The sequence below is a fragment of the Phasianus colchicus genome, chromosome Z (assembly GCF_987193195.1).
Source record: "Phasianus colchicus chromosome Z, bPhaCol1.hap1.1, whole genome shotgun sequence".
NCBI classification, from domain to species: domain Eukaryota; kingdom Metazoa; phylum Chordata; class Aves; order Galliformes; family Phasianidae; genus Phasianus; species Phasianus colchicus.
The window spans coordinates 37,244,240-37,269,026 of NC_143476.1; the positions used below are offsets into that span (position 1 = coordinate 37,244,240).

Here is a 24,787-nt window from a genome sequence, read left to right on the forward strand (position 1 = left end):
AGCAGGACTCAAGGAGAAATGGTTTTAAGTTGAGGGAAGGGAGATTTAGGTTGGATGTTAGGGGGAAATTCTTTGCAGAGAGAGTGGTGAGGTGCTGGAACAGGCTGCCCAGAGAGGTTGTGGATGTCCCATCTCTGGAGGTGTTCAAGGCCAGATTCGATGGGGCCCTGGGCAGCCTGGTCTAGCATTAGGTGGGAAGGTTGGTGGTCCTGCCTGTGGCAGGGAGTTGGAGATTTATGATCCTTGAGGTCCCTTCCAACTGGCAATTCTGTGATTCTGTGAATCAGGCAAATATAGTATATGTTTATGAACATAGACTCTTTGACATAAGGCTGCTGCTTATCTGCTTGTAAGGAAAAGACAAGCTACTTACTAAGTGCTGAAAACTGGCTTCTAAAAATTAGTGAAAATGGATAAGAATGAACACTTGTATCAGTGTTTATCATAGCCTAACTGATATCAGAAATATTTGCATTAATAACAATATTGGGGTACTAGAAGTTGTACTTGAAGTTGCAAATTGTTCAGAATCTCTGGTATTTCAGCCTACTTGTAGGAGACAGGCTACAAAATCGTACTGGATACTGAATTAATGTCAACTTGCTACCACTGTCTATAGACAAACATGCTCACAGCTGTAAGGAGTGCTGTTTATTTTTATTGGTTGCCTAGCAACAACTTTATAAAACATTTTTCTAATCTTTAGGATTATAGACAATTATTTGTAGCCTTGTTTTAAAAAAGGAAAACCGAAGATAGACGAAGTTTGATAAACTACACTGAGACAGAGCAGGTATATGGTAGGTAGAGATGAGCTCCAGCTGGTTCCTCATGTCTGCTGGTTTATACTGTCCTGTTAGCACAATGCTAAATATTTTTGAGCTAGATAAAATAATGGAAGTAACTTGCCAAATGATTCAAAATCTGTTATCATACATATAGATACCCCCTTTAAGTTTTTGCCAGCAATGGTATCCTCATATAATTTTAGTTTAAATCACCCAAGTTAGTGATAGCAGCCAATTTACTGACAAGTCATTGCCCACCTCTCTTTCTTTCTTTCAAGGAGTTTGGTCTGTCTGCCATTAATGACTTTCCTTAGCTTACTCCTGGATATAAAATTTTTAGACCTATGCTTTTGAAATGACATCTCTAGGGACTGAAATAAGTGGATCATTTAGTTGGAAAGGAAAAGTATAGACTTGTAAGATGAAGGTGCCTTAAATTAGTCTTCTGAGTGTATATGTGGGTTAAAAATAGATTGCTTTGTAAAATCACTGCATATACCTCTCATTTGTGGTAAGTCAGGATCTCATTGATTGTGACCAGACATCCAGAAGACCTAATTTAAGCAACTACATAAGTGAGGTTATGTTAAAAGTCAGCACAAGTGCTGTAAGCTGCCTCCTTGGCATTATCTCAGGAGAGATTCAGTAAAAGTGTACTGCCATCACAGAGCTGTGGTTACAGAGAAAGAGGTTGAACTGACCTTAACACAGTTTCATTATCAACCAAATAATCAACTCCTTCAACAGCTTAGCACGGCTAACTTAGCTTAGCATGCTGTTGTTTTTCTCTAAGTAAAAGTGATAAGCCTGTTGGTTGGTTGTTTTTTTTTTAATTGTTTGTTAAATTATTTGTTTAATTTTAGTTATGGGACCTAGAGTTTTGTCTGCTTGTTTGTTTCAAATCAAATAATTGATTGTAGGGCTACAGGAACTTCAAAGCAAATGCTATAAACTCAGTGTGCCTCTCCTACTTATACTACACAGTTTTTGAACGCCTATGTTTTTCACTAAGATCACTTACCACTAAAGAGAAAATCAGTGCTGCTTTGTACTAGTGGAATACACTACTTTCACTAGTCCTCATCTTCTGGAACTCATTTTCCTGTTTTCTTCAGAAAATAACTCTCAGAATGCATGTTGCTGAAAACCTTTTAAGAATGTTAAAAAAAAATCTTAGCAGTGAAGAAGTAATGTTTAAGTGAAATTAATAAGACCCCAGTTGAAAAGTGAGATGCTTAAAAATATATGACTGTCTTCCAAAGAGAAGGCATTAGAGATAGAAAAATAGTGATAAGTTGATAATTTATTATACCTACATTTTGCTACTAATACTCTATGAAATGTATAGTGAAGTGAAAATTGCTGAGAAGAAAATGAACACTGGCAATTAATATTCACAGTATTTTCCCCATAATTTGTCAGAGTAATAAAAGCCAACTGCTAATAAAAAAAAGTTAGAAAATCTTCAAAAAAGTATAATCAGTGCGACACAACTGTACTTTCTGGGATAGCTTTGTCAAAGCTAAATAGCATCTGGAAGGGAAAAAATTCTGAAGAAAATTGCTTGAAATATATCCTAGTGCACTGAATTCCCAGTGCAGTCTAATGGAATAGAAATTCAGTTTGTAGTACTGCAGCCAACACTAGTTCAAGGCTTGTGAACCTAGAATAATAGAAGAAAACATAGAAGTTACTCAATTCTGATTTTTCTTATCAATATGCTGCTGTAATACAAATTCATTCTTTATCTCTACTTCCACATTTTACACTTTGACAAACCTAAAATAAAACACTTGTTTCCAGAGAATTCATCTTCTTGAATATAATTCTTTTGTATGGTACTAATCATCACTCTTGTTACTTCCAATGATTCAGACACAATTCACCACTGAGGCAGAAATGTAACAATATAGGAATGTCATGTATACAGAATTATGTTTGAGATTTGTCTCATACTGGAACTAGTGGAGTTAAATGAATGTGTTTTTTTGATATAACTAAGCTTTCAAATAATTATTACAAAAACTTGAAAAATAATTGTAAGTATCCTGCATTACCAGAGATACCACTGTGACACATTAACCATAGATAGTCATTTATCTTTAATTACAGATTTGATTTTTCATGGCAGACTAGGTAGAAACTTGCCTTGCTCTTTGGCTGTTGTATATTAATATCCCTGGGTATGAATTTGAGTCTTTCAGTCTAAAATCAAATCCCTTAGTAAGAGTGCTTGACACAGGCAGAGCCAGGGATGAAAAATCTGTATTAGGCATATGACTAGAATTTTTTTTATCCATAAGAAAATATAATCTGCCTGACATTTATTAAAAGATGTGCAAGTAAAGCTACTTGCTTGGATCCTGGCAGTTTTTCCTAGTATCTGAGATTCAATTTAGTAAACAAGTGTCTTTACTCCTTGTAGATATAAGACAAGCCAACAATTTCAGCACGCTTACATGGAAAACGGACTCTGGTTTCAATATAGAAGATGGCAGTAGCCAACATCAGTTCCAGATCTCACAAAAGCCAGGGGAGATGTTCTACATGACATCATGAGGTAAGTCCAGATATGCCTGGCTCTTGTCACTCTGGTTCATTTCATACATTTAATGAACAGTTACTACTTATCTCATAATTCTGAGCAGCACTTCCCCATTCCTCCATGGCAGCTGAGCCTCATTTTTCCTTTAAGGTTCTTTTGTCCTTCTCAGTTAAATCAGACCAAACTGATATTTATTCTGTGTTAGAAGTCACAGTTCTTCAGAGTGGATCAGTAAACCCTTCACCTCTACCTGCTTCTGTGCTTTCCTCTCAAGTATCATTCTGCATGAATTCTCATTGCCACGTACCTAGATCTCAAGAAATCACAGGGCAGTTGCACAGTTGCAGTCTTCTACTGTGCCAGTGGGCAGTACTCAGGAAATCTATTACTGTCAGCTAGTTTCATTTGGCTACAGAAACTACATTCATAAAAAGAGAACAGCATAACAAAACAGTTGGAGTATATCTGCATCCTATCAAGGTCACTTTCAGCCCAGAAATCCAGTGAAACACATTTGTTCAACACAGAAGTACAAGTAATTCCTTACTGTATGATGCCAGGCACATGTAAACTGTTATCCTTGCAGCACTAGTCATTGATCCTGCTTGCTGTTCTGTGCTTGTATGTCATACAAGCCTCTGCAACTGTGAAAATTTTATTTCTCTTTTTCTTCTTTCAAAGTTTTGACATTTATACCCCAAAACCGTCACTTCTGCATACTCAGCAAAGCTGTTTAATCCTGGTTTCCATGCACAGTAACAATATATACACTACAGCATGCCACCATGTATGGTATGTGATCATCTTACATAACATGACTTCTTTTTTAAACAAAAGTGCATCTGAAGTACACAATAAGAAGTGTTGCTTCTTGAGGAAGTCAGAATCTCACTGTCTCACTGGCTACACACTGTGAACAAAGAGGAGTGGTATTCCATGCTTATTCCATGACGAGAGGTAAAAAAGTGCTTTTCAGACTGCTTTTCAGAAAGAAAGAAATTCTATAGAAAATTCAGATTTTAAATACATTCTATTCATAATAAAAACAGGTGTACCTCTATCATAAAAGCTCACTAATTCAAATAGATTTGTTTCTTCTTCACTGTTTTCTGAAACAGAACAAGGTGTAAGTTGGTGTAAGAACTGAACTTATGAGGACATGTACTGAACCACTGGTACATCAGAGGGAACAAAAATAACTGTTATTTAAAAGAATGAGCCACTTGTGCTTAACCAAAACCATACAAGTAATCTTCTCTTCAGATTTACCCTAGCTACAGTTCCCTAGTGGAATTTCAATTTATATCTCTTACATAATCAGAGTGCATTTTCAGGGGAGAATTTGACCCTGAGGGAGGCAGGAGGGCTGGAGAGACTTGCTAATAGTCATGTGGTAAAAATAGTCTTTTCATAAGCCCCGCATGAAACATGGAGAATGCCTTGAAATATGCCCTAGCTATCAGAAATAGCCGAACCAGAGATGAAAAGCATCCTTCTGCTCAAATATAAAGGGGAAAAATCTCTAAAATATTCTATAATAGTCCTCATGAGTCACACTCAAAGTGCTAATGAGTTCATACCAAACCACCATTAAAATGGCATATCTTCCTCATCAGTACAGATGCACACCAGTTCCTTGGGCATTCAGGTTTTCATATACCCCTTCTCTCTTTAAACATAGAATCTTCTAACATCAAGCTCATTTCAAGATCCATACTTCTCAGTCCTCACAGTCCAGATGTTTGCTCTCCAAAAGTAAAGTGAACAAGTCTCACAATCCCTGTGAAGCCTTGCTTTCTGTAGGAGTTGGTAGAAGAGCAATTTATTTCCTTTGTTCTTGTGTCTCTATGGCATATCTAGCTTTTCTAACCTTTCAAAAAGTAGCCTGACTCTTTAACTCCCTTTTGTCATGAGGAGAAGATACTGCTTGTCCTTGGGGAGTGATTTTATGAATTAATCACAGAATCACAGAATTGTAGCTGGAAGGGACCTCCAGAAATCATCTAGTCCAACCCCCCTGCAAAGCAGGCTCTCTACATCAGGTTGCACAGGTAGGTATCCAGGTGGGTCTTGAATATCTCCAGAGAAGGAGAGTCCACAGTCTCCCTGAGCAGCCTGTTCCAGTGCTCAGTCACCCTTACTGTGAAGAAGTTCTTACGCACATTTGTACAGAACTTTCTATGCTTCAATTTGTGTCTGTTTCCACTTATCCTATTGCCACGCGCCGTGTCTGGCCTTGTCCCTTTGCTTCCCATACCTTAGATATTTATAAACATTGATCAGATTTCCCAAGTTTTCTTTTCTCAAGGCGTTACGGACCCACATTGATCAGATTTCCCAAGTCTTCTTTTCTCAAGGCGTTACAGACCCACATTGCTCAGCCTTTCCTCATAAGAGAGGTGCTCCAGGCCCTTTACTGTCTTTCTGGCCTTCTGCTGGATTCTTTCCAGGAGATCCTGTCATTTTTGTACTGTCATTTTTTAGCCCAGAACTAGACACAGTACTCCAAGAAAGGCCTCACCAGGGCAGAGTAGAGGGGAAGGATCACCTCCTTGACCTGCTAGCCATGCTCTAATGTGACAATTGGTTGTGGTCAGATAATGTAATAGAGCTAGTTAAAAAATGAAAATGCTTTTATAAATTCAGTAAAAACTTCTAAATCCACTGCCAGTCTGAAGCAGATATTATAGGGGAGCAGTATGCTTGGGAAGCAAAATAAATAAGTAATAGTATTGTTTATTTAAAATACTATAAAAAACCCAGAAAGTCTCAATGTATGAAGTTAATTCTACATAGAATTTTGTATGATGATTACCTAGTTAAAATGTAATCAATAACTTTTTTTTTTTTTTTTTTTTTTTTTTTTTTTGTAGAGAATAAGTGTTTGCTATAAGCCATTCTTTCTTTTAGAAAAAGTTCAGGAAAATATACCAAAGACTTGAGGATGAAAGAAATGGAGATGATGAAAAGTAGAGAGGTATTGATAAAACATTTATGTTTTCTTCCTCTCTGAGCAGAATTTTACTCTACTGCATTTTTTCCTCAGAATATATATATATTTTTTTCTGTAGCATTACAGCTAAGATCTCCTTGACAATGAGCCACAGAGGAAGAATCCTCCACAAGGAAGGAAGGTGCAGAAGCTACATGTGACAGGAAGCCAGTCATAGTAGTGCCATTCCAGACTGGATTGCGGGCCATAGTGCTGAAACTGAGCAAGCAGGAAAGGACTGGAGATTCTAAACAGTGTAAGCCAAGAGTGCAACTTTCCAGGCAAGTCCAAGGTGATGAGAGAATTCTGAAGTAAAGTCCATGGTTCAGGGTCAGGATTCAAATTGAGAGGGTACCTCGTCAGGTATGAGCAAATACTACAAATACTGCTTTGTAAGAAAGCAGGCATGAAAGCCCAGCCTCAAAGCAGCTTAACAGAGAAAGGTGGAGAGCTTCTGTTAGGGCTTGTTAAACAGCTCTTCCTCACATCACTTCAAAGGAGGATAGCTGCTAAGTCCAGGCAGCATAGCTTTCAGGAGGGAGAGATAAACTCAGGTCCTGATAACCTCTATCAAGATTCTTAGTGTCTCCTTTATTACTCATCAAACACACAAAGAGGAGATGAGGTTATTCCAAAAAAGAAGTGGCATACCATAGGGAGACTCAGTGGACATCAGGCTTTTGGCTACTTTTGGTGCCTTTGATAATCTCCTACAAGATGTCTGCTTTAAGAAGCTTAGTAATCAAGGTATTATACAAAGGGGAATGAGGGAAGTATAAGTGAGAAAACACAGCTCAAGTCCTATCTGAGTCCTAACAGAGTAGAGCAAAGAATATATAACTGCAGAATCATTCTGACACTCTGTGCAGCTACTTAGCTTGTCTCTTCTGGAAAGCAGTAATGACAGTGCATGCTCTCTGAAGGAGAGAGATACCAAACGACAGTAGAAAAAGCTAAACAGCCACTTGCCTAAGGCAATAAAAGTAAGACCATAGAAAATACAAATTATCTTTATAATAATGACTTGATATCCCTAAGCTTTTCATTGGAGTTTCTCCTCAGGTTCCTAAGTCTGGACCTAGCATATCATTGGAAAAAGCAAAGATGTGTGCTGGGCATTTCAAAGTGCGGCTGAGTACTACATCAGGTGATAGCTGCCTGCAAAAGCATATCTTATGTTATCCCAACAGGTAAGGCACACTGGATATTTAGCTTTCAAATTCAGTTCAATTTTCTTTTCTGTTTCTTCTGCCAGCTCTTGAGTCACTGTGCCTTGTGTCAAAGCTACAGTGCAAATATCAGATTGATCTCTGGGTGCTAAACGTGGCAGGAATAGAGTTGCTGGCTCTCCTGTGTTTTCTGTCAAGGAAAACACATCTGCCTTTAGCAAAGAAAGTAATGTACTAAAAGAAGCAGAGGATCTTGAATGGCATGGAAATCTTTTCAGGTTCAGCAGAGGTTGAAAAACCTCAGCATCTCCCAAAAGACAACTACTTAGCAGCAAAACAGTATGTAAAATGGAATTATGCCAAACTGGACATCTACCAAGTTTATTCCACTTGATGCACAGATTTAAAAAATTCATTGAGATGATGCTTCCCTTAGCAGACAGACTGGAATATTAAGCAAATAATGTTTCCTATATTTTTCTAGGAGTTGTGATATTTATTTTAATTACAGTATGAGAGTGTCTTATAGTCCTGGTGTACAAATCGGACTGTGTTAACTGTTCTCCATGTTCTAAGCTGAAATTACGGCAACATAGAAAGGGGTTGAACATTACAAATGCTTTCTTACAAGGAAGACTAGTGAATCATTGGACTAAGCTACCATTGAAGGGATAAAGATCATACTGAAGATTATTAAAAAGAAGTCAAGCAAAAATATGTCTAGTTTGATATATGCAAAAATAATCATGACTTCAGGGAATAATTTGGGCTTCCCATTTCATTTTTGGTCTGATCCAAAGATATTATCCAGAAGACCAAATTATTCTTCACTGGCATAGGACAAAAAGATCCCGATGTCATTGACATCTCAGTATCAGTTAGGAATTCCTGGTCTCATGACTTCCTAGGAATACTAAGGCTACTGTGGCATATAAGGGTGTCTTTTTGAAATGTCAATAAATTTGCAACACTAAAGTGGATAAAAATATGGTCAGAAAATCATTCAAGAATTCTGTAAACAGAAATGAGTCATGCAGTGAGAAAGGAGGAAGAGAGAAAAACCTAATTGAGGCAAAATGTAAATTTCATTCAAATGTCACTGCAACCTGTGGAGTGATCAGTGTACCTAAGGAACAAGGTATCTGTAAAGAACAGAAATGTCCCTCTGCTGCTATCACTCTCTGACACCAAGATCCTTCCCAGCAGATCTTAACAATAGCTAAGTTACCTCATTCTCTAGGACTACAAACATTTATGACATTTCTGCCTGTGTGGGAGTACTGAATGTGAGAGGCATTTGAGAACATCAGAGATGTTCTACTCAGTTTCTTTCCAAACAGAATTATTCTGTGCTGAACTTGGACCTAGTCTTCTAAGCTTCTCAGGAAGTCATCCTATCAAACTGAAGTAGGATAAGATTCTCACATTCTCAGGCTTTTGGAATGCCTTTTGAACAACTCTGGCGTTGACATTCTGCATTACAGTAGCAGAAACCCATGATTAATTCAAGCAAATCTCTTGCAAAAATCTCTTTTAAGTTATGTACTTAGGCTAAGAAATTCTGAAGGTTAACCTGGATCACTTAGAAAGGAAGTTCCTGTTTGATTCTATGAGAACTGCAGTCTTTTTTTTCTTATCCAGTTCTGAAGTTTTCAATCAACAGAATTTCCAGCTAGAGAATCATTATTGCTTGCCAGATTTCTCGTTGTGAGTATTCTGGTTGTGAAATTCCAGATGTCATCCTTCCTTCTACCTTCTTATTGGGAAAAGGATAGATTCTTGTACACAATGAAAATCCTAAAAGTTTGCATACCTTCCATGGCAGCTTGTGTATTAATCAATTTTCTGAACAGACAGTAGTGTATATTCTTAAAGAGAAGTATGTCACGTTTGCAATATATCCCAGACAACAGTGTTCGCACAATTGACAGGGAATGTACTTGATACTTCATCCTTTGAGTTCTGATTTTTTTTCTAACATTTTTTAGATGAATTAAATAGTGCTGCAGTAGTAAAGTAGTGCTGCAGATTAAACACTGCTGCAGCTGCAGAACAAACCTTTCTGTGATTCTCTACACACTGTAATGGGCCTAAGGAATGTATTTATAAAATGTAAATTTGTTAAGCAACTTGAGAGTCCAGAGAAGACTACCTGTCACCTTACTGATGAATGTGATTTGCATTTTTGAGATTTGTGTGAATTTGTAAAGTGTATAACATTCTAGATTGTAGAAGCATTTTTCTAGTTATAATTTTCAATGCCCCTAATTACCTTATCACAAAACTCTGTCATGCTTTCACACTGCCTTCCAGCTCTATTCCTTTGTGTAAACTGTGTAACTGTTTGTTCATTCTGCAGCAATTGAGTTAAACTGTCATCAAAGATTAATCATCTAGCATTAAGCTTTCAGATCTTTTGGAACAAATATGTTATTACCTCTTTATTTTCTGATTAGCATACTTTTAGCCCAAGGCCTTTTTCTTTGTAGTTTTCTCCAACTTCCAGCATTTCGGGGAGTGAGGGAAATCTAAAGATACACATGGTGATGTGATGATGTGCTTTATGCAAGGCACTGGAGCTTGCTTTCTGCACTCCAGCATTTAACCACAATGTAATTTGGTCTCAGTTCAACGTTCTCAATACTCAGTATTTCTGAAGCTACCAACCTACTACAAAACTTATGCCAATTTTCAGTCTTTTAATCAAATTACCAAGAACTCTAGAGAAAATGAGATGTTGGTTCTTGATCTGATGATTGGAGCCTTACTGTACCATATCATGAACACAGTTCTTACTTCAATGCAAGTGATTTTTGCAGCCAGAATAGATGAGAAAAGGGAGGGTGAGAGGAAAAAATACTGACCCAGTTAGAACATTTGCAGCTGAACAAGGAAAAGAAAAGATCAGTTGTATCTAGATCATGATTCTGATCTACTCGCCCAGTTAATCTCATAATTAGCAGAAATTCTGCTGGGAGAACTGAACACACATACTTTGTGTCAACATGGAACTCCAGCACTGGAACAATACTCTCTGTATATGGGCTGCATTAAGTGGAATGGCAAAGCACTTTCTGCAGGCTGAATGTGCAAGCAGTGGATGTGTAGTAACTTGCTTTGTACAAGTCCATATGTTGAAACCCAGCAATTGCTTGAGTCTCTGTCCATTGCATCACTCTCCTGAAGGGAAGGGGTAGGGAGCCACCATTACTGCCTCACCAGACTCCCAGGTAAGAAGATAAACAGGTTTTGTGCTGCACTGCTCGCGGGCAGGTGACACTGCAGGTGCTCCATTTGTGGAACCTTTGGCATGAAGAGGAAGCTATAGTGAAACCTACCTGCGCACAAGGGGGAATAGTCCTCTCGTTGTTCTGCCTTTACACCACTAGAGGGAGATCTCAGAATGCTCTGGTCACGGTTGTTTATCTTTCAGCAAAAATGACCGTAGAAGCTTTTGTGCAAGGAGGTGCTGGTCCGTTATGTCCCACTGGAAAAAAAAAAAAAAAAAATTAGAATGGTTGGTATTTGAGCTAAGATTATAAAAAAAGAATATCACGGATAATCTTATGTCCCTTCAGATGCTGGGAACCCCAAGCCCTGAAGCACCAGACATCCAATCTGCACGCAGTACGTCATGCAGAACTTGTACGTTGCGGAGATTGTCTCCTTTCAGTCATTCACACTAATGCATGTTTTTATTGCAAGGAAACAACCCCATCTATAAATTACAGTGTTGGAAAATAAGCTACTTGCCTAATGGCCCCTCTGGGTGCACAGCACAGAACTCATGACTCCTCGGTGTGCAATGGTCTTTTGATCAGGATCTCTGCACTTTCTGATTGGAATTATTTTGTCGTTTTTAGGGTCGTGATATCCCTGTGTGTGAATGCATGCATACAATATAAAAGATTATATAAACCACTTCCGTTTAGGAAGCATAAATGCTAATGGAACTTTTTCACACATCTTATCAATTCACTTTTATGTAATAAGTGCCCAGTTTTTCACATTTTCCTGTTCAGCTGTCCCTCTTGATTCATTCCTGAATAAATCTTTTGTAGTCCATCCAAATGCTTATAAAGTTTTTTTGTTTGTTTGTTTGTTTTTTGTCATTTTCTCTCTTTTCCTGTATACACATATAATGCTCTGATAAAATCTGGATAATAATACACACTGCATAGTAGCATATAATATGTTAAAAAAAAAAAAAAAAAAAAAAAAGATCTTCAAATTGTGGTTTTCCAAAGAAAAAAATGCATCTGTGACAAAAGATATCATTGGCATTCCATCATTTTTAAGTTATGTATGAGGCTTAGTAGTGATTTTTTGAGAGTGTTTTATGTTGCAAATAATTGTCATTCTATAAAATTGGATCAAATTAGATACAAAATAGTTTAAGCATCTTTATTTTAACATCCGATTGTTTCCAAGACATGAACTACTTAGAAAGCTTGAATTCCAGAATAAATAGGTATCTTCAAAGATCAGCTGTGGAAGTTTCATAATAGGATTTTTATTTTTTTCAGTATATTGCTGGAAATTACTTTTCTAAAATATTTCAAAGTATATATTTAAGAAGTTTTATTCAGCAATACTTTAACCGCTGTTCTTTTCTACAAATGCAGTATATGTATGTTTAAGTTAAAGCAGTATTCTCCTTCATTTTTACAGTATTAGAAATTGTAAGTTAAAGAATGAGATGGAAACCATGTTTCTTAAATGACCATCTGAGCATAAACAACAGAAATAAATATGTAAAAATAAAGTTTTAGATAAACTTTATTTAAAGCAGTAGAAATTAGATTTATTTCAGTTGCTTCTCCTTTGAAGAGAGGGATCCAAGGAGCTCTATTATTGCGCGCAGTGAGCCAATCAAGTGGCAGTGGGTGAATTAATCTATATTTTAGTCAGAGTGTGTCTGAAATATAACTCATAGTATAATGCAGTACTGAGAAATTAATACAAATTATATGCAGGTAATTTGCAAAGTGAAGTAGAAGCAAATGGAAAGATTATGAAGCTTCAGGTGACTACCTCACTTTATTGAAATCTCTTTCTGACTTCCTTTGTATACAGAGTTGTATAAAAATATGACCAATGTATTGCTCAGATAGCTTGTTAAGTCAGATATTCACCACTGATTTCCATCCATCTTCAATTCAGATTCCTGGACCAGCTTGTTGTACATGGCCACCTCCCAGGACTTCTGAACTTTGTGACAGACAAGTAGCTATAAAGGTAAGGTATTATTCTTGCAGGACTTGAATCATGATACTAATGTCATGTGAATATTTGACAGCCCTATTAAATAAAATAGGATCAGTCTGTTAATCTGCTGGCTGCTGTAGGATCTAGCAATCTGTAATCCTTAGCTTTCCTGCCAGCAAATTCCTCATTAAGCACAAAATATCCTGAAACAAATCACTAAGAAAACCTCTTTTAGTGTTAATATATGTAGAGCTCTTCTAAGCAGATAATTCTAGCCAAAAACGGCATTCGTATTTCTCCTCTGTTTCTACAATCTAGCCAAGTTGAAATAGTCTATAAATGTTCCCATATATTTAAACCTATAATTTGGGTGAAATGCTCACAGCAAAGTACAGAAAGTTACGTATTTTTTAATTGACCTATAACCACTTTCAAGATGAACAAGGCACATATTGCATCAAGGTAACTTTTAATTCAATAGATTGTGAAGTCAAGCATGTTGACTAAGATTCTTGAAGTCATTTTGGGTTGAGAGCCAGAATTCAAGACAGGTTACTCACAAGAGCCAAATCACTACTGACATCCAATGTTAACAATGACGTCAGAAAATAGAAAGAGTCCTAGAAACATCTTTTCAGTATGGCTGGGTGTAGCATGTCGTAGACTGAAGTTGTCCTGCACTTCCAGGGTTGAGTAATTGGAGTTATGGGATCTAAAATAATTCAGATTGGAAGGAACACAGGAAGATAACATAGTTCAACCTCTAGCTGGCCTGTCTTGTCATGAAGTTTGTACATCTCTCCTCACGCAGGCCCAACTTGTCTGTGTGATTATTTCCACATTATTAATGTGGATCATCTGCCTGACACCATCTAAGGGTCAGATGCTATCCAAACTCAACTGGTCACTGCAATAAAATCCTCCCATTGCTCTTCCAGCTTTAATCTGACAGGAGCAGGAATGGCACCAATCTGAAGGTAGGGCTTCCCCTAAGACAAGTACTCTTTTTTCAGAGAGGTCTGGCAGAGGTGTGGCAGGGGTTTCCAACCTCCATCAAGAAGAAGTGGAGTAGGGTAGAAGAGTGCAGGGGGAGGCAGAACATTTGCAGCAGCTGAAGTTGTCAGGATCAGCTTGCCTAGCAACCCCCCTTCTTAGACAGGGGCATCTAATTCAGCAGCAACAGCAGTATCAGAAGCAGCCTCATCACTTGATGAGCTGGATGCACACTAGTGAGCATGAGAGCTAGCAAAACACTTGCCTTCAGGCTCCAAAGCCTCCTCAGTTTATTGGTAGGTAAGCTATGTAGATCCTTTTAGCATCACATATTTGTGTGGTCTGTGCGTAACGAAGGAATTGTAAATGGCTTATTGCAGGGAGATGGCTATTAATTTCAGGTAATTGTTGAATGCTGTTTTAGTAGTATAAAAAACAAGAATAATGGCAGACTGCATTGTAAAAATCAATTATATAAATCTTACTTCTGGAATAATGGGATAAGTCATTGCATAAACCAGTAGATGATTATTCTCCAATAATATGTACAGAAAAAAATAGATTGTATGAATAGAACTTAATATCCTTTACTAACTATGGATTAAGACCAAAATGTATTATCATAATATATTCTTTTCATCTACGACCTGCATTATATATTACTTGTTTAGTATAAATACATTTGTATATATATAGGTATATTACTTATTTTGCAACAATTCAAATTCACTCTGTATGCTATTATAATGCTGTATTCTGCATGCAATAGGCATATGTAATCTTGTCTATAATTGCCTATTGTAACATTTGTAAAATTATATTTTGTTATTAAAGCTTTAATGAAAAATAATCATTGATATAATTTAGGTGTAAAAGATTAAAAGAAAGATAGTTTGAAGCAGGAGTACGTCATTTTAAACACAAAGAAAAAAAGTCTTTAAATAATATGTCTCTCTGCATATGGTCCTAGAACTGCCCATTTTTTGCAGAGGAAAACTTCTGGAAGAGAAGTTTTAGTTAAGTCACCTAATTGTCTTACAACTAATTACTGGATAGATCAAAATAATATACTGATCCCTAGGAAACTATCATTTTTGTCTCCAGAACTTGAAGAGACAAAATAAAATATGCCAGGTACTGTTTGTATTGTTGCTTCAGATAGAAAGACCAACTGCGGATGGAAAGCATCCTTCCCCTGTTTCTATACAGTGTTTTATGAGGTCTGTTTCTGGCAGGTGATATTAGTGGAGGGATGGCATGATTTAGACAACAAAGACTATGACTGTTGGCCCCTGGAAAAACCAGATGAATATAACATGATGGACTGTGGAGGTGAGTTCTAAAGCTGCTGAAGAAATATCATTTCTTGCTCAGGGAATGGCTGAAGACCTAAAATTGAAGTGCTCAGACTGATACCTAACTCATAACAAATGCTGCACATGGTGGCAGGCGTCAGAGTCGGCGATGACATTCTTTCTTGAGAAAAAGGTGAAAGAAAACAGTCAAAAGATACTTCTGAGCAAATATTTGCTCATTATTTATTGATTCTGGAAGAAAAAGTAGTTGCAACAGCTGAACCCCTTCCTCTAAAATAATAATTGAAAGCATTTTATTTCTCATTAGAAAACTGAATGCAACATAATCCAAGCAAATCAAGTAGTCAGCTCAGTACTGTTGCAAATTCTATTCCTGGAATTCTGTGGCATCATTTAAAAAGTGAATTATTTAAACCCTCTAGCCAAGAAGTAAAAGTACCATTTCTACATTTCATGCTTTTGTCTCCTTCCTCAAAATTATATTCCACTTAAACTCTGAGATCTTTAACCACTTATTCCAGTTTGAAAACTGAGTTTACACGATGATATAATTAAAAAAAAAAAAAGTTTCTTTTTGTTTAATCTCCTGAATTGATTGAAATGGGAAAACAATTAAAGTGAAACACTTTTGTTTATGTCAGAAAAGATTGGAATGGAGACAATTCTTTCTTGATAGGGTTGTTAGAAAAAAACAAGTGCACCTCAAACTGTAATGCTGCTAAAAATACTCCAGGAAATAAACTGCTGGGTGATGCTCTGAACTCCGTGCTGTAGTTAAACATTTTGTGAAGAGTTTGGATTGAACAAAGACATTGAAAGACTGTCTAGGTAATTGTCAAGTAAGTTGACAAGCTATAAGAATTTACTATTGCTTTAACATTGAAACTACTATTTACCAGGAAAAAAAAAGACTAGTTTGAAGCATATTCTTACTAATAAATCAGTGTGAACATAGGACAAAGGAAACTAAAATGAGTAGGCAGCTTCATTTACATAAACCCTTCACAAACGGTTTTAGAACAAACTCCAATCTTTATCCTGCTTTCTCTATGATTCTTTGAATCTTCTCTCTTCTTCTTTGGTGCATTGCTAAATGCAAAGCAATAGGCATCTACTGTATTTCTGTGAATTGAACTTGTAATGCAAGATCTTCAAATCATTTATAAGTTGAAGTATCTATCATTGAAATAAGTTTTTCTAAAATTTATGCTGACCTTCTACCTTCATTCTCTCACTTCTCCTTGAAGCTTAGCTTTCATTCCTTTTAATGCAAATCACATTAGCATTTTATGTAAATCTTTGTTTTGTAGTTTCTCTCATAAGGCTGGCTCCTAAATGAGTGTTTACTTTTTAAGGGAGAGGTGGTATCTTTAGGTTAGTTTACAATTTGCTTTTTCTGAAAGGGATTTGTGTGTAAGGGGGAAAATAGTGGTTTATTTCACTAACAGTGCAAGTGTATAATACACTTGTAAAAACAACTCTGGAGTAATACCTGAGTCTAAACTGAACAGCAGCTGAACAGCAGGTTCACCCATTCTCTGGGAAGAGGATTTTAAATTTCCTCACAAACTGAGGTCTACATGTCTGCATAATGTTAGTAATTTCACATGTCAGAAATTAAAACCTTCATCTAACAGCAGGGGAAAAGATCGGTGAAAAGAATGGAAAGATTTTTTTGTTTGAGAATAATCTCACTTCATTTCTAGGTGTAGAGTTGGTAATAAGGTGTCCTGAGAAAGAGGGAAATGAGTGGGATAAATTATTTTTCCTTATAAGGGTATAGAAATTGAAAAAGACAAATGTCTGAGTAGCAGTACTCCCACTGTCCTCTGCTCTAGGTGTCAAATGGTTTTATAAGAAGATAATACTTTTTAAAGTCTTTAATTAGCACACATAATTTTTATCTTGTTAGGCTAACTGTTCTGCCTGTATTTTGTGGATGCTAGAGTTGTCTGTTCTTCCAGGAGGTAGGCCTCAGTGAAAGCAGCCAAGAATTGCAAATAATGTTTATTACCTGAGGTAAGAGGAAGTCAAGTGTAGCACTCCATTCATTATACTGGAAATAAATTTGTTATAGGTAAGATGATCAGATTTTCTGTCCTGGTTCTCCAATTGCTTAGAGAATGTGAATGTCAGAATTGTTATATAAATGTGCATTTTCACTTACCTGTGCAGCCACTAAGATGGATGAATATCTGGGGCTTGTAAAAATATCTGGGGCTTGTAAAAAGCCCCAGATAGGAAGAATAGTTGAAAATCATATTTCCGTTTCACTACACTATGTTCCTTACTACAGGAGAAACTTCACAATTTTATACAATTGTCAAGTAGAAAAGGCTGAAAATGTTATTGTTTCTAGGTCTGGAGATGGCATGGGTTCAAAAGCCTCCAGAAATGGCAATAAGTGGGGAATTCTTCAATGTGACTTATGCAGTCTTTGCTTCAGATGGCTTTTATCAATACGCAGTACAAAATGGAATCCTTTCTCACAGGTATTACCTCCTATCATATGTTTTCATAGTCACGAGTATATATGGTGGTTCTGTACGTACACACATTTTTTGTAACACAGTCAGAATACGTGATCTTGTGCTCCTTACTAATTTCTTGCATCTCTTTAGTTCTCTTCTAGAAGCATTTGCACTGTCATTAGCCCCTCTGGAATGGCTTGGCTATCACATCATGACACACTCACCTGCATGTTAGTGACAATGCTTGTCATCCTGCATCTATATTACAGTCTTAGTGCAACTCTGAGTGTACTTCTGATCTCTTCACAAGGAATTTACAACTGAAATTCTAGTGTGACTCTCAAATTCACTGCAGTCTATATCAGTTTTAATAATAAGAATGTTCAAAATGCACAACATAAATGACAGAGGGATTGAATCTCCAGAGCCCACTGAAGAGCTTATTTTGATTGCTGTGGTGTTGAAATCTGTCCAGAAGCTTATATCATAGAATCATAGAATGGCTTGGGTTGGAAAGGACCACAACGATCATCTAGTTTCAAGCCCCCTGGTGTGGTGCAGGGTTGCCAACCACTAGATGAGGCTGCCCAGAGCCCCATCTCGTCTGGAATATCACCTCATAGACTTAAATATCACCTCACAAACTATAGACAATGTAGATTAGGTACAGCTTTTGTATGTGTATAACTTTGTGTCAATAAAAGACTACTATGTTGTGAACTTACATTTGTGAACTGTACACAGCATACTCCAATCACATAGAAAAAAGTTTGTGACGGAGACGGCAGCCATAATTTCCCACTCTGTGCTTTATTTGACTACTAAAAGAGATGCTTATAGAAAAAACCTCATATACTTTCTTTGTCAGTGTGAGTTTTTGCTTTGCAAAGCTCAGACTGTAGAAGTTTTTGTAGAGAGTGGTTTTATTTAATTTTGGAAGATTACTTATAATCCATTTGCAATGTCAAAAGTTGATTTATTTTGATGATCTATATAATAGTTTTTCATCAAATTATCTGAGATTTCTGGCTAGTGATATTTCCAAGAATTTGACCAAAAAACATTTCACTTTGTAGAATTAATCTGTTTTTCTGGTCTTTTCAAAGTGACCCACTCCCCTATATAGGCAAGAAATTTGTAAAATTCTGCTTTTTGAATATTTACACATATCTTGCACAAAGAGATAGGCTATAAATACTAAAAAGAGAAGCATTTATGCTGTGGTTTCAAAGAGGCATCAAACTTGTACCTCAGTATCTAAGGACTATCTCAGTTGTCTCTCAGGATGCCTGACTCAAATATGACTGTAGATGGCAAGTCATTGTATGAGCTTCAGAAAGATTGGGTAAGGTGCTGATGAACTACAGAAAGCAGTACTGAATGCATAATAAATTCTAAAAAGCATTTACAAAGACCTAACAGCATTAAGGAGTAATTATCTTAAGGTTTTGGTTTTTTTTCTTTCTTTTAACTTTCACCTTGAGCTTTATATTTTTTATATTTTAATATTTTGTTTACTTAAGTGTCTTAGTGATTGACAGATTTGCTTATTTGAGATATTGGGTATTTCTATACCTTTGTAAATCTGGTTCTTAATATGACCCATGTCAACCTTATTCCCTGTTTTTGCGTTTATTTCTTACAATACAGTCTTCTTTCTTAAGTATGCTAGATTCTGCCTACTTGATCTTGCTGCTCTGAAACTAATGTCTGCTTTTTGTATTATGTTGGTCCACCACATAAGAGGCAGATGTTGGTTGTATGGCAGTTGAGGCTGAACTACCAATATTCCATTACATTTTGTTGCACATGACAGATAGCAGCAGAGGGGCAGTCTGACAAAACAGCATCTGACATGGAAGTACAGATGAAGAAAAAAGAGTTTCACTGAAATCCTCTATGCAAAAAATATTGTACTCATTGACATTCATTGATACATTCTGAACATTTATGGAGAGCAAGCAGTGAGTGTGAGCACAGTGAGGGGTAGGTGGGTGGTGCATTTCAATAGTGGCAATAGTGACAGCGGTCATCTCCACTGGTGCAGACTGCTACAAGCATGGCATGCAGGCTTTTATTCATTACTGACCAAAAAAAAAAAAAAAAAAAAGCATAGCTAATGATGGTGGCTCTATTGAAAAATAGATTTTGTAGCTGAGAATTTGCTCTATCAAATAGTGTCATTGTGTTCTTTGCATTTGTTGTAGTTTCCATGGAAATAAATAGGAGGCATTACTTTCAGAGCAGCCTGTATATATAAATATATATATAGTTTCTGGAGTGCTGGCATTCCTTTCAATTTAGAGAACTATCATGTGTAACTTTCAAACTAAACCATATAACTACTTCTGGATATATCTCCTGAGTCAACCATATTTGGAGAAATTTCTTCTCAGAAAGAGTGGTGATGCATTGGAGTAGGCTGCTCAGGGAGATGATGAAGTCACCCACCATTCCTGGAGGTGTTCAAGAAACATGTGGATGATGCTCTGAAGAACATGGCTTTGTGGGCCTGGTGGGGATGGGCTAGTGCTTGGACTCAGTGATTTTAGTGGTCTTTTCCATAATGATTCTGTGATTCTTAAAAATTATTTTATTTTAAAGCAAAATATGTTTATGAGGGTGATAATTAACTTCAAAGAAATAGTTGTTTTTCTGAAAGTGTAACTCAGCAAATAGACTGGAAAAAAGTGTGACACATTTCCAGAGAACTACATTCATTTTTCACTGATGAACTGTCAAAAGTTCTACCTTATGTTTACTTCATATAATATTGTCTTCTCTTTTAAGCCTACTCTCTACTGGCCAGTTTTTCTCAGTAGTTGTCAAGCTGTACATGGAGTACTGTGTCCAGTTCTGGTCCCCATAATTCAAAAAAGCTGCAGGCAGACTCTACAGGATCAAAAGAAGGGCCACAAATATGATCCAAGTGGTGAAGTATACCTGCCCTATGAGGACAAGCTGAAGGAATTAAAATTTTTCAACCTGCATAAGTGAAGGTTTATGGTGGACCACGTTACTGTATTCCAAGTGTGGCTACTAAAAGGATGGGGGCCGCTTCACAAGCAGCCACACGTAGAAGGAACAATGGGAAAAAAACTGCACTGGCAGAGGTTTCATCTTGATTCAAGAAAGATTTTTTTTATAGTGAGAACAGTTAGTAACCAGAACAGTCTCCGCAGGGTCACTGTGGTTTAGTCAACATCACTGGAAGTTTTTAAGTTGTGATGGACAGGGTGCTAGATAATGTCGCAGAGGCTCCCTTTTCTCATGAGATTTTGGATCTGATGATCTAAGTCTGTTCTACCCTAAGCTGTTCTTTGATTCTGTGGCTATTTTGAAGAACAACGTATCCATATAGTCCCCTTTTTGATCTAAGCGTTTGGTTTCAGGAATTTTATCTGATATTATTGTGCATTGTGCTAACTATGTCTGTTTGGATTGTGGAGAAAATACTAAATTCAGATAGTAATCACATGCATAGATGGACATATACAATTGACAGTACTAAGTATGGAAGTAGCCAGGGGCACAGATTTTTGATAACGAAAGTATAGTAATGGTAATTCTTCTGAGCCAGATGTAGCAGCATCAAGTAATCCCATATGGTTATGAAGATAGTAAGGAAACATGAATGGAGGTTGGTAGCTGTCTAAGCTATATTATCTGACAGAACTCCCTATTATTTAACATAGATGGTGATCCAGTTGAAAGCACTCTTTGCTATAGGATTGTTTCAACCAGAAGTAGAAAAAAGAGAAATGATGTAACAATATTTCTATCACTGCATATGTTTATGCTAGTAATTTTTCTGTGAAAGATTTTCTGTTCTTTTACTAATTTTTAGAGAGAAGGAATTAATATAAAATTATCACTCTTTCTCTGCTCCTTGGCTAGCAATGCTAGTGCTGCAAAGGAATTCTGTGAGGAGCATGAGTGCCCTGCCAGCTGGAAAGATGCAAATGGCGAGAACTGCTGTGTCCACCATGCCAATATTCACTCTTGTCCTTTGGCCTTCATGGTTAGTATGATAGTATGCGTTACCGTGTTCTGCTTGTGATAATGGATAAGCCATTCATGGCAGTGATCAAGTATTTTATGTTATTTCTGAGATTACAATTAGACCAAATCAGTATTCACTGAAGTAGTTGTGGGGATGTCAGTCAATTTCAGAAAGTTTTGTACTATATTTGAAGCTGCAAAGCAAATACCTGTATTTTTGGACAAAGTAGTATTCAGAGTTGCTCATTATGCTTAATAGAACCAGTTTCAACTCTTAAATATTACTTGACTCATATTCACACTTTCTGTACAGTCAATAGAGAAAGAAAGAGTGAATTGTCATTTGCAGGTATCATTATCTCTCTACTTTTAGACAGCTTTAGTGAGATATGCTCTGCAAACTGGCATTGACTCATAAAAGATCTTTTCCTTTCTAAAGAAAATAAACTGCAATATAAAAAGTCAAGTTGCAATAAAACTCCTTTAGAAAAATATAAGATGTGGGATACAATTCTGTTTCTTGTTCTTGTGAAGCAAAAACTGAAAAAGTATATTAGCTTCATAAAATTACCGCGGCTAAATGTATGGCCAGATTTTGGTTCATGTATTTCAACAGAAATGAGATTTGTGAGATATTTTAACTCAGTGTGTGATTATTATTTGAGTTTATTCATTTTAACAGATTTGGTTATTTCTTGAGAAGAATATAAATAATTCTAAAAAGGTAAAAGAGGGAGACCTAAGATTTTTATGGTCATTGTTAGTGACATAACCAATTTCTCTGATAAAGGGTAGAGGAGGAATATGTGGTCCGTGGATTCCTGATGATGGCCAGATATTTACTCACACTTTGTCGACAGCTGGCAAAATGAGCCAAAGAAACTGGACTGCCAAGGTAAAGTTATTTTTTGAATACAATAAATGGTTTGCTATTCTCAGAACTTACTTCCTAATAGGTTCCAGTGTTCCCTGCTTTATTTACTTATGTCAGGATTATGTATGGAAGTGGTACATAGGGCTGAGTATCATCAATTCCCAGCTGACTTGATTGGAAAAACCAGTTTTGTATACTGCTACTTCCTATGCAGTTAGTAGGAAAAAATGGGGATGGGAAGGAAGAACACAGCCTAATCTGTCTGTGTAAAGTCTACACTAAGAAAATACTGCATTAGTGACTGGACTGTGTTACAGGTTAGTACAATCTTTGTGAATTTTCTTCCGAACAGAAGTAATGGGAAAGCAAATATGACAGATGCATAGGCTGAAAGACATGCCTAGCTGAAAGAAAACATACCAGTGAGAGGAATCCCAAAAGGCTTTTCTTTCTTGTTGCTGCTTATCTTACCAGACAAGCACTCCTTTCCTTCCTGACACTGACACACCTTCTTTTTGAGAACTTCACAACTATATGATCCTTGTTAAAATGACTTATTGTATGCAAGTGAAGTTTTGATCCTTGCAGCTTTGTTCACTTGTTTGGCAGGTTGTTTTAGTTCATGTGGGTGTGACTTCTCTCATCGCACACATCAGAGTTGGGAGAATGCAAGCTGCTCTGGAAGCGAAAACCACAGTCCTTCCTGCAGTAGGTATGATACAGAGTGAAGATGTGAGGGAACTGCACATTGACTGCAAATCTCAATGCTTTTAACATTTATGCATGGTTACCAAGAGCAACAGCTACCTCTCTCTGTGATTGAAGCCACTCTTGCCAAACAGGTAAACTCAAACCAAGACCAACAGCTTCAGCTGAAAATACCTTGAAAATACTCTTCCAGTCATGACATTGTGAGAATCTGGACATTCTTCATATGAAGGAATGCAAACTAGCCCTAAGTCTGTTGGAAAGGTAGAAACCCAAATTGTTTCCACTGTTTACGTTAAAATCCTGTTGCTTCCAAAGGCATCACACTTCTGTGTACATTAGTTTCGCTGTATGCAGGAAAGCAGAAATAGTAATAATATTATATTAGCAAAATAAAATCTAAAAAGAAAACTCATTTGATAAATTAAACACACAGCTTGAAGAAAAATATTGGTTTAAGCAAACATCACAGTATTCTTGTTAGCTACTCTTCTGAAAGTCTGAGAATATATTTCTCAATGTTATGAAAAAAGCAGAGACGAAGCAATTCCAAAGTGGATGGAAGCAATGGATTTTGTTTTGCTGAGTTTTTTTAAAAAATGTATCACATAGTGACAGGATAATATCCTTAGCTTGTCTCAGGAGGCTGAAGTGCGAAATTGTATTAGTTTAGGCACAGAGGTAAAATTGAAACAGAACTCAAGACACATGAGACAGAGTTTTGTCCTCTAGGGCTTTTGTTTTAAATCACATCTGATAATTTTCAAGACCTTGGAGAAAAATAAATCCTTGAAGCATGAATTTCAGGGTTTCACTCTGAAGTACCTGGGATCATATACTTCTAGAGATATCAAGGATTGGATTAAATACAAAGAACACAAAAGACAATGTCCACACTGAGAAACTTCTTGCCTCAGAAAAAAAAAAAACAAACCAAAAACAACAACAAATAGACAATGAGTTAAGACACAAAAAAAGTCAAAGGCTCTCACATCATTAACCTCACATCAAGCAGAACCTACATCACTTTAAAAAAAAGAAAAAACAGAAAAACACAATTATTTCCACTTCTTGGGTGGTACCATCTCTGAATTCTTTAGATGTATTCTTTCAGGTACTCTGAGGTTTCCCAGCCCAAGAACACATATTTAAATCTGAATTCAACCTTGTTGATTAATGAAACTATCTTAAAATAACCTAATTCTTGTTTCTGTTTCTAATCAGTTTGTGGAGATGGCTTTTGCGAGGAAGAAGAAAGCTGCTCTATTTGTCCAGCAGATTGTGGAGAATGCCCTCTGTCTGCTTATACTAGGATAGCAATTGCCTTACCCATATGTTTAGTCTGCACTGGCTTCATTATGACACTCATGGTAAGTATTCTTTCTTTCATTACTCTTGCGTCCAGTATTTCATTATTTTGAATGGAGTGTTCTCCTAGTAGAGGGTGAGTTTACTTCTGCATCCTAAAACTATGTGGTAGAAAAGAAGGCATTAATTGCTTCTCTAGATGGGAAAGCTGGTTGTGATAGGAAATTTCATTCCCTGAGTCTTAAGACTGAAAGGGAATTTAACAGAGGGCTATGTAATGGTCGAATTAGAACACCTCATTATTAAGTCCTTCACAACATGAGATGGGGGTGACCAGTGAAGTGAGAGTGCTTTTTACTCAATAAAATCCTATTATGAAACTGACCCAAAACCCTGTGTAGGTGAGAGGTACA

The 24,787-nt window shown here is 36.7% G+C and overlaps 1 protein-coding gene across 9 annotated transcripts in view; it reads left to right on the top strand.

The window, feature by feature from the left end:
* LOC116239745 (atrial natriuretic peptide receptor 1-like) overlaps positions 1 to 24,787 on the top strand; it is a 56,119-nt gene that overhangs the window by 2,661 nt on the left and 28,671 nt on the right. For 3 of the 9 annotated variants that reach the window (XR_016461597.1, XM_090131286.1, XM_031609936.2), the window contains exons 2-11: positions 3,214 to 3,348; positions 6,207 to 6,310; positions 6,405 to 7,515; positions 12,658 to 12,732; positions 14,931 to 15,027; positions 17,371 to 17,503; positions 21,380 to 21,503; positions 22,275 to 22,379; positions 22,968 to 23,070; positions 24,291 to 24,436. Coding sequence is in view for 8 of the 9 variants with exons in the window: in XM_090131286.1 (XP_089987412.1) it covers positions 7,501 to 7,515; positions 12,658 to 12,732; positions 14,931 to 15,027; positions 17,371 to 17,503; positions 21,380 to 21,503; positions 22,275 to 22,379; positions 22,968 to 23,070; positions 24,291 to 24,436 (798 nt within the window). In the remaining variant the exon portion in view is untranslated. Of the gene's footprint in view, positions 1 to 3,213; positions 3,349 to 5,247; positions 5,385 to 6,206; positions 6,311 to 6,379; positions 7,516 to 12,657; positions 12,733 to 14,930; positions 15,028 to 16,923; positions 16,979 to 17,370; positions 17,504 to 21,379; positions 21,504 to 22,274; positions 22,380 to 22,967; positions 23,071 to 24,290; positions 24,437 to 24,787 lie in introns of those variants that run through there. The other 6 variants (XM_090131285.1, XM_090131282.1, XM_090131283.1 and 3 more) reach the window with 6 other exon arrangements.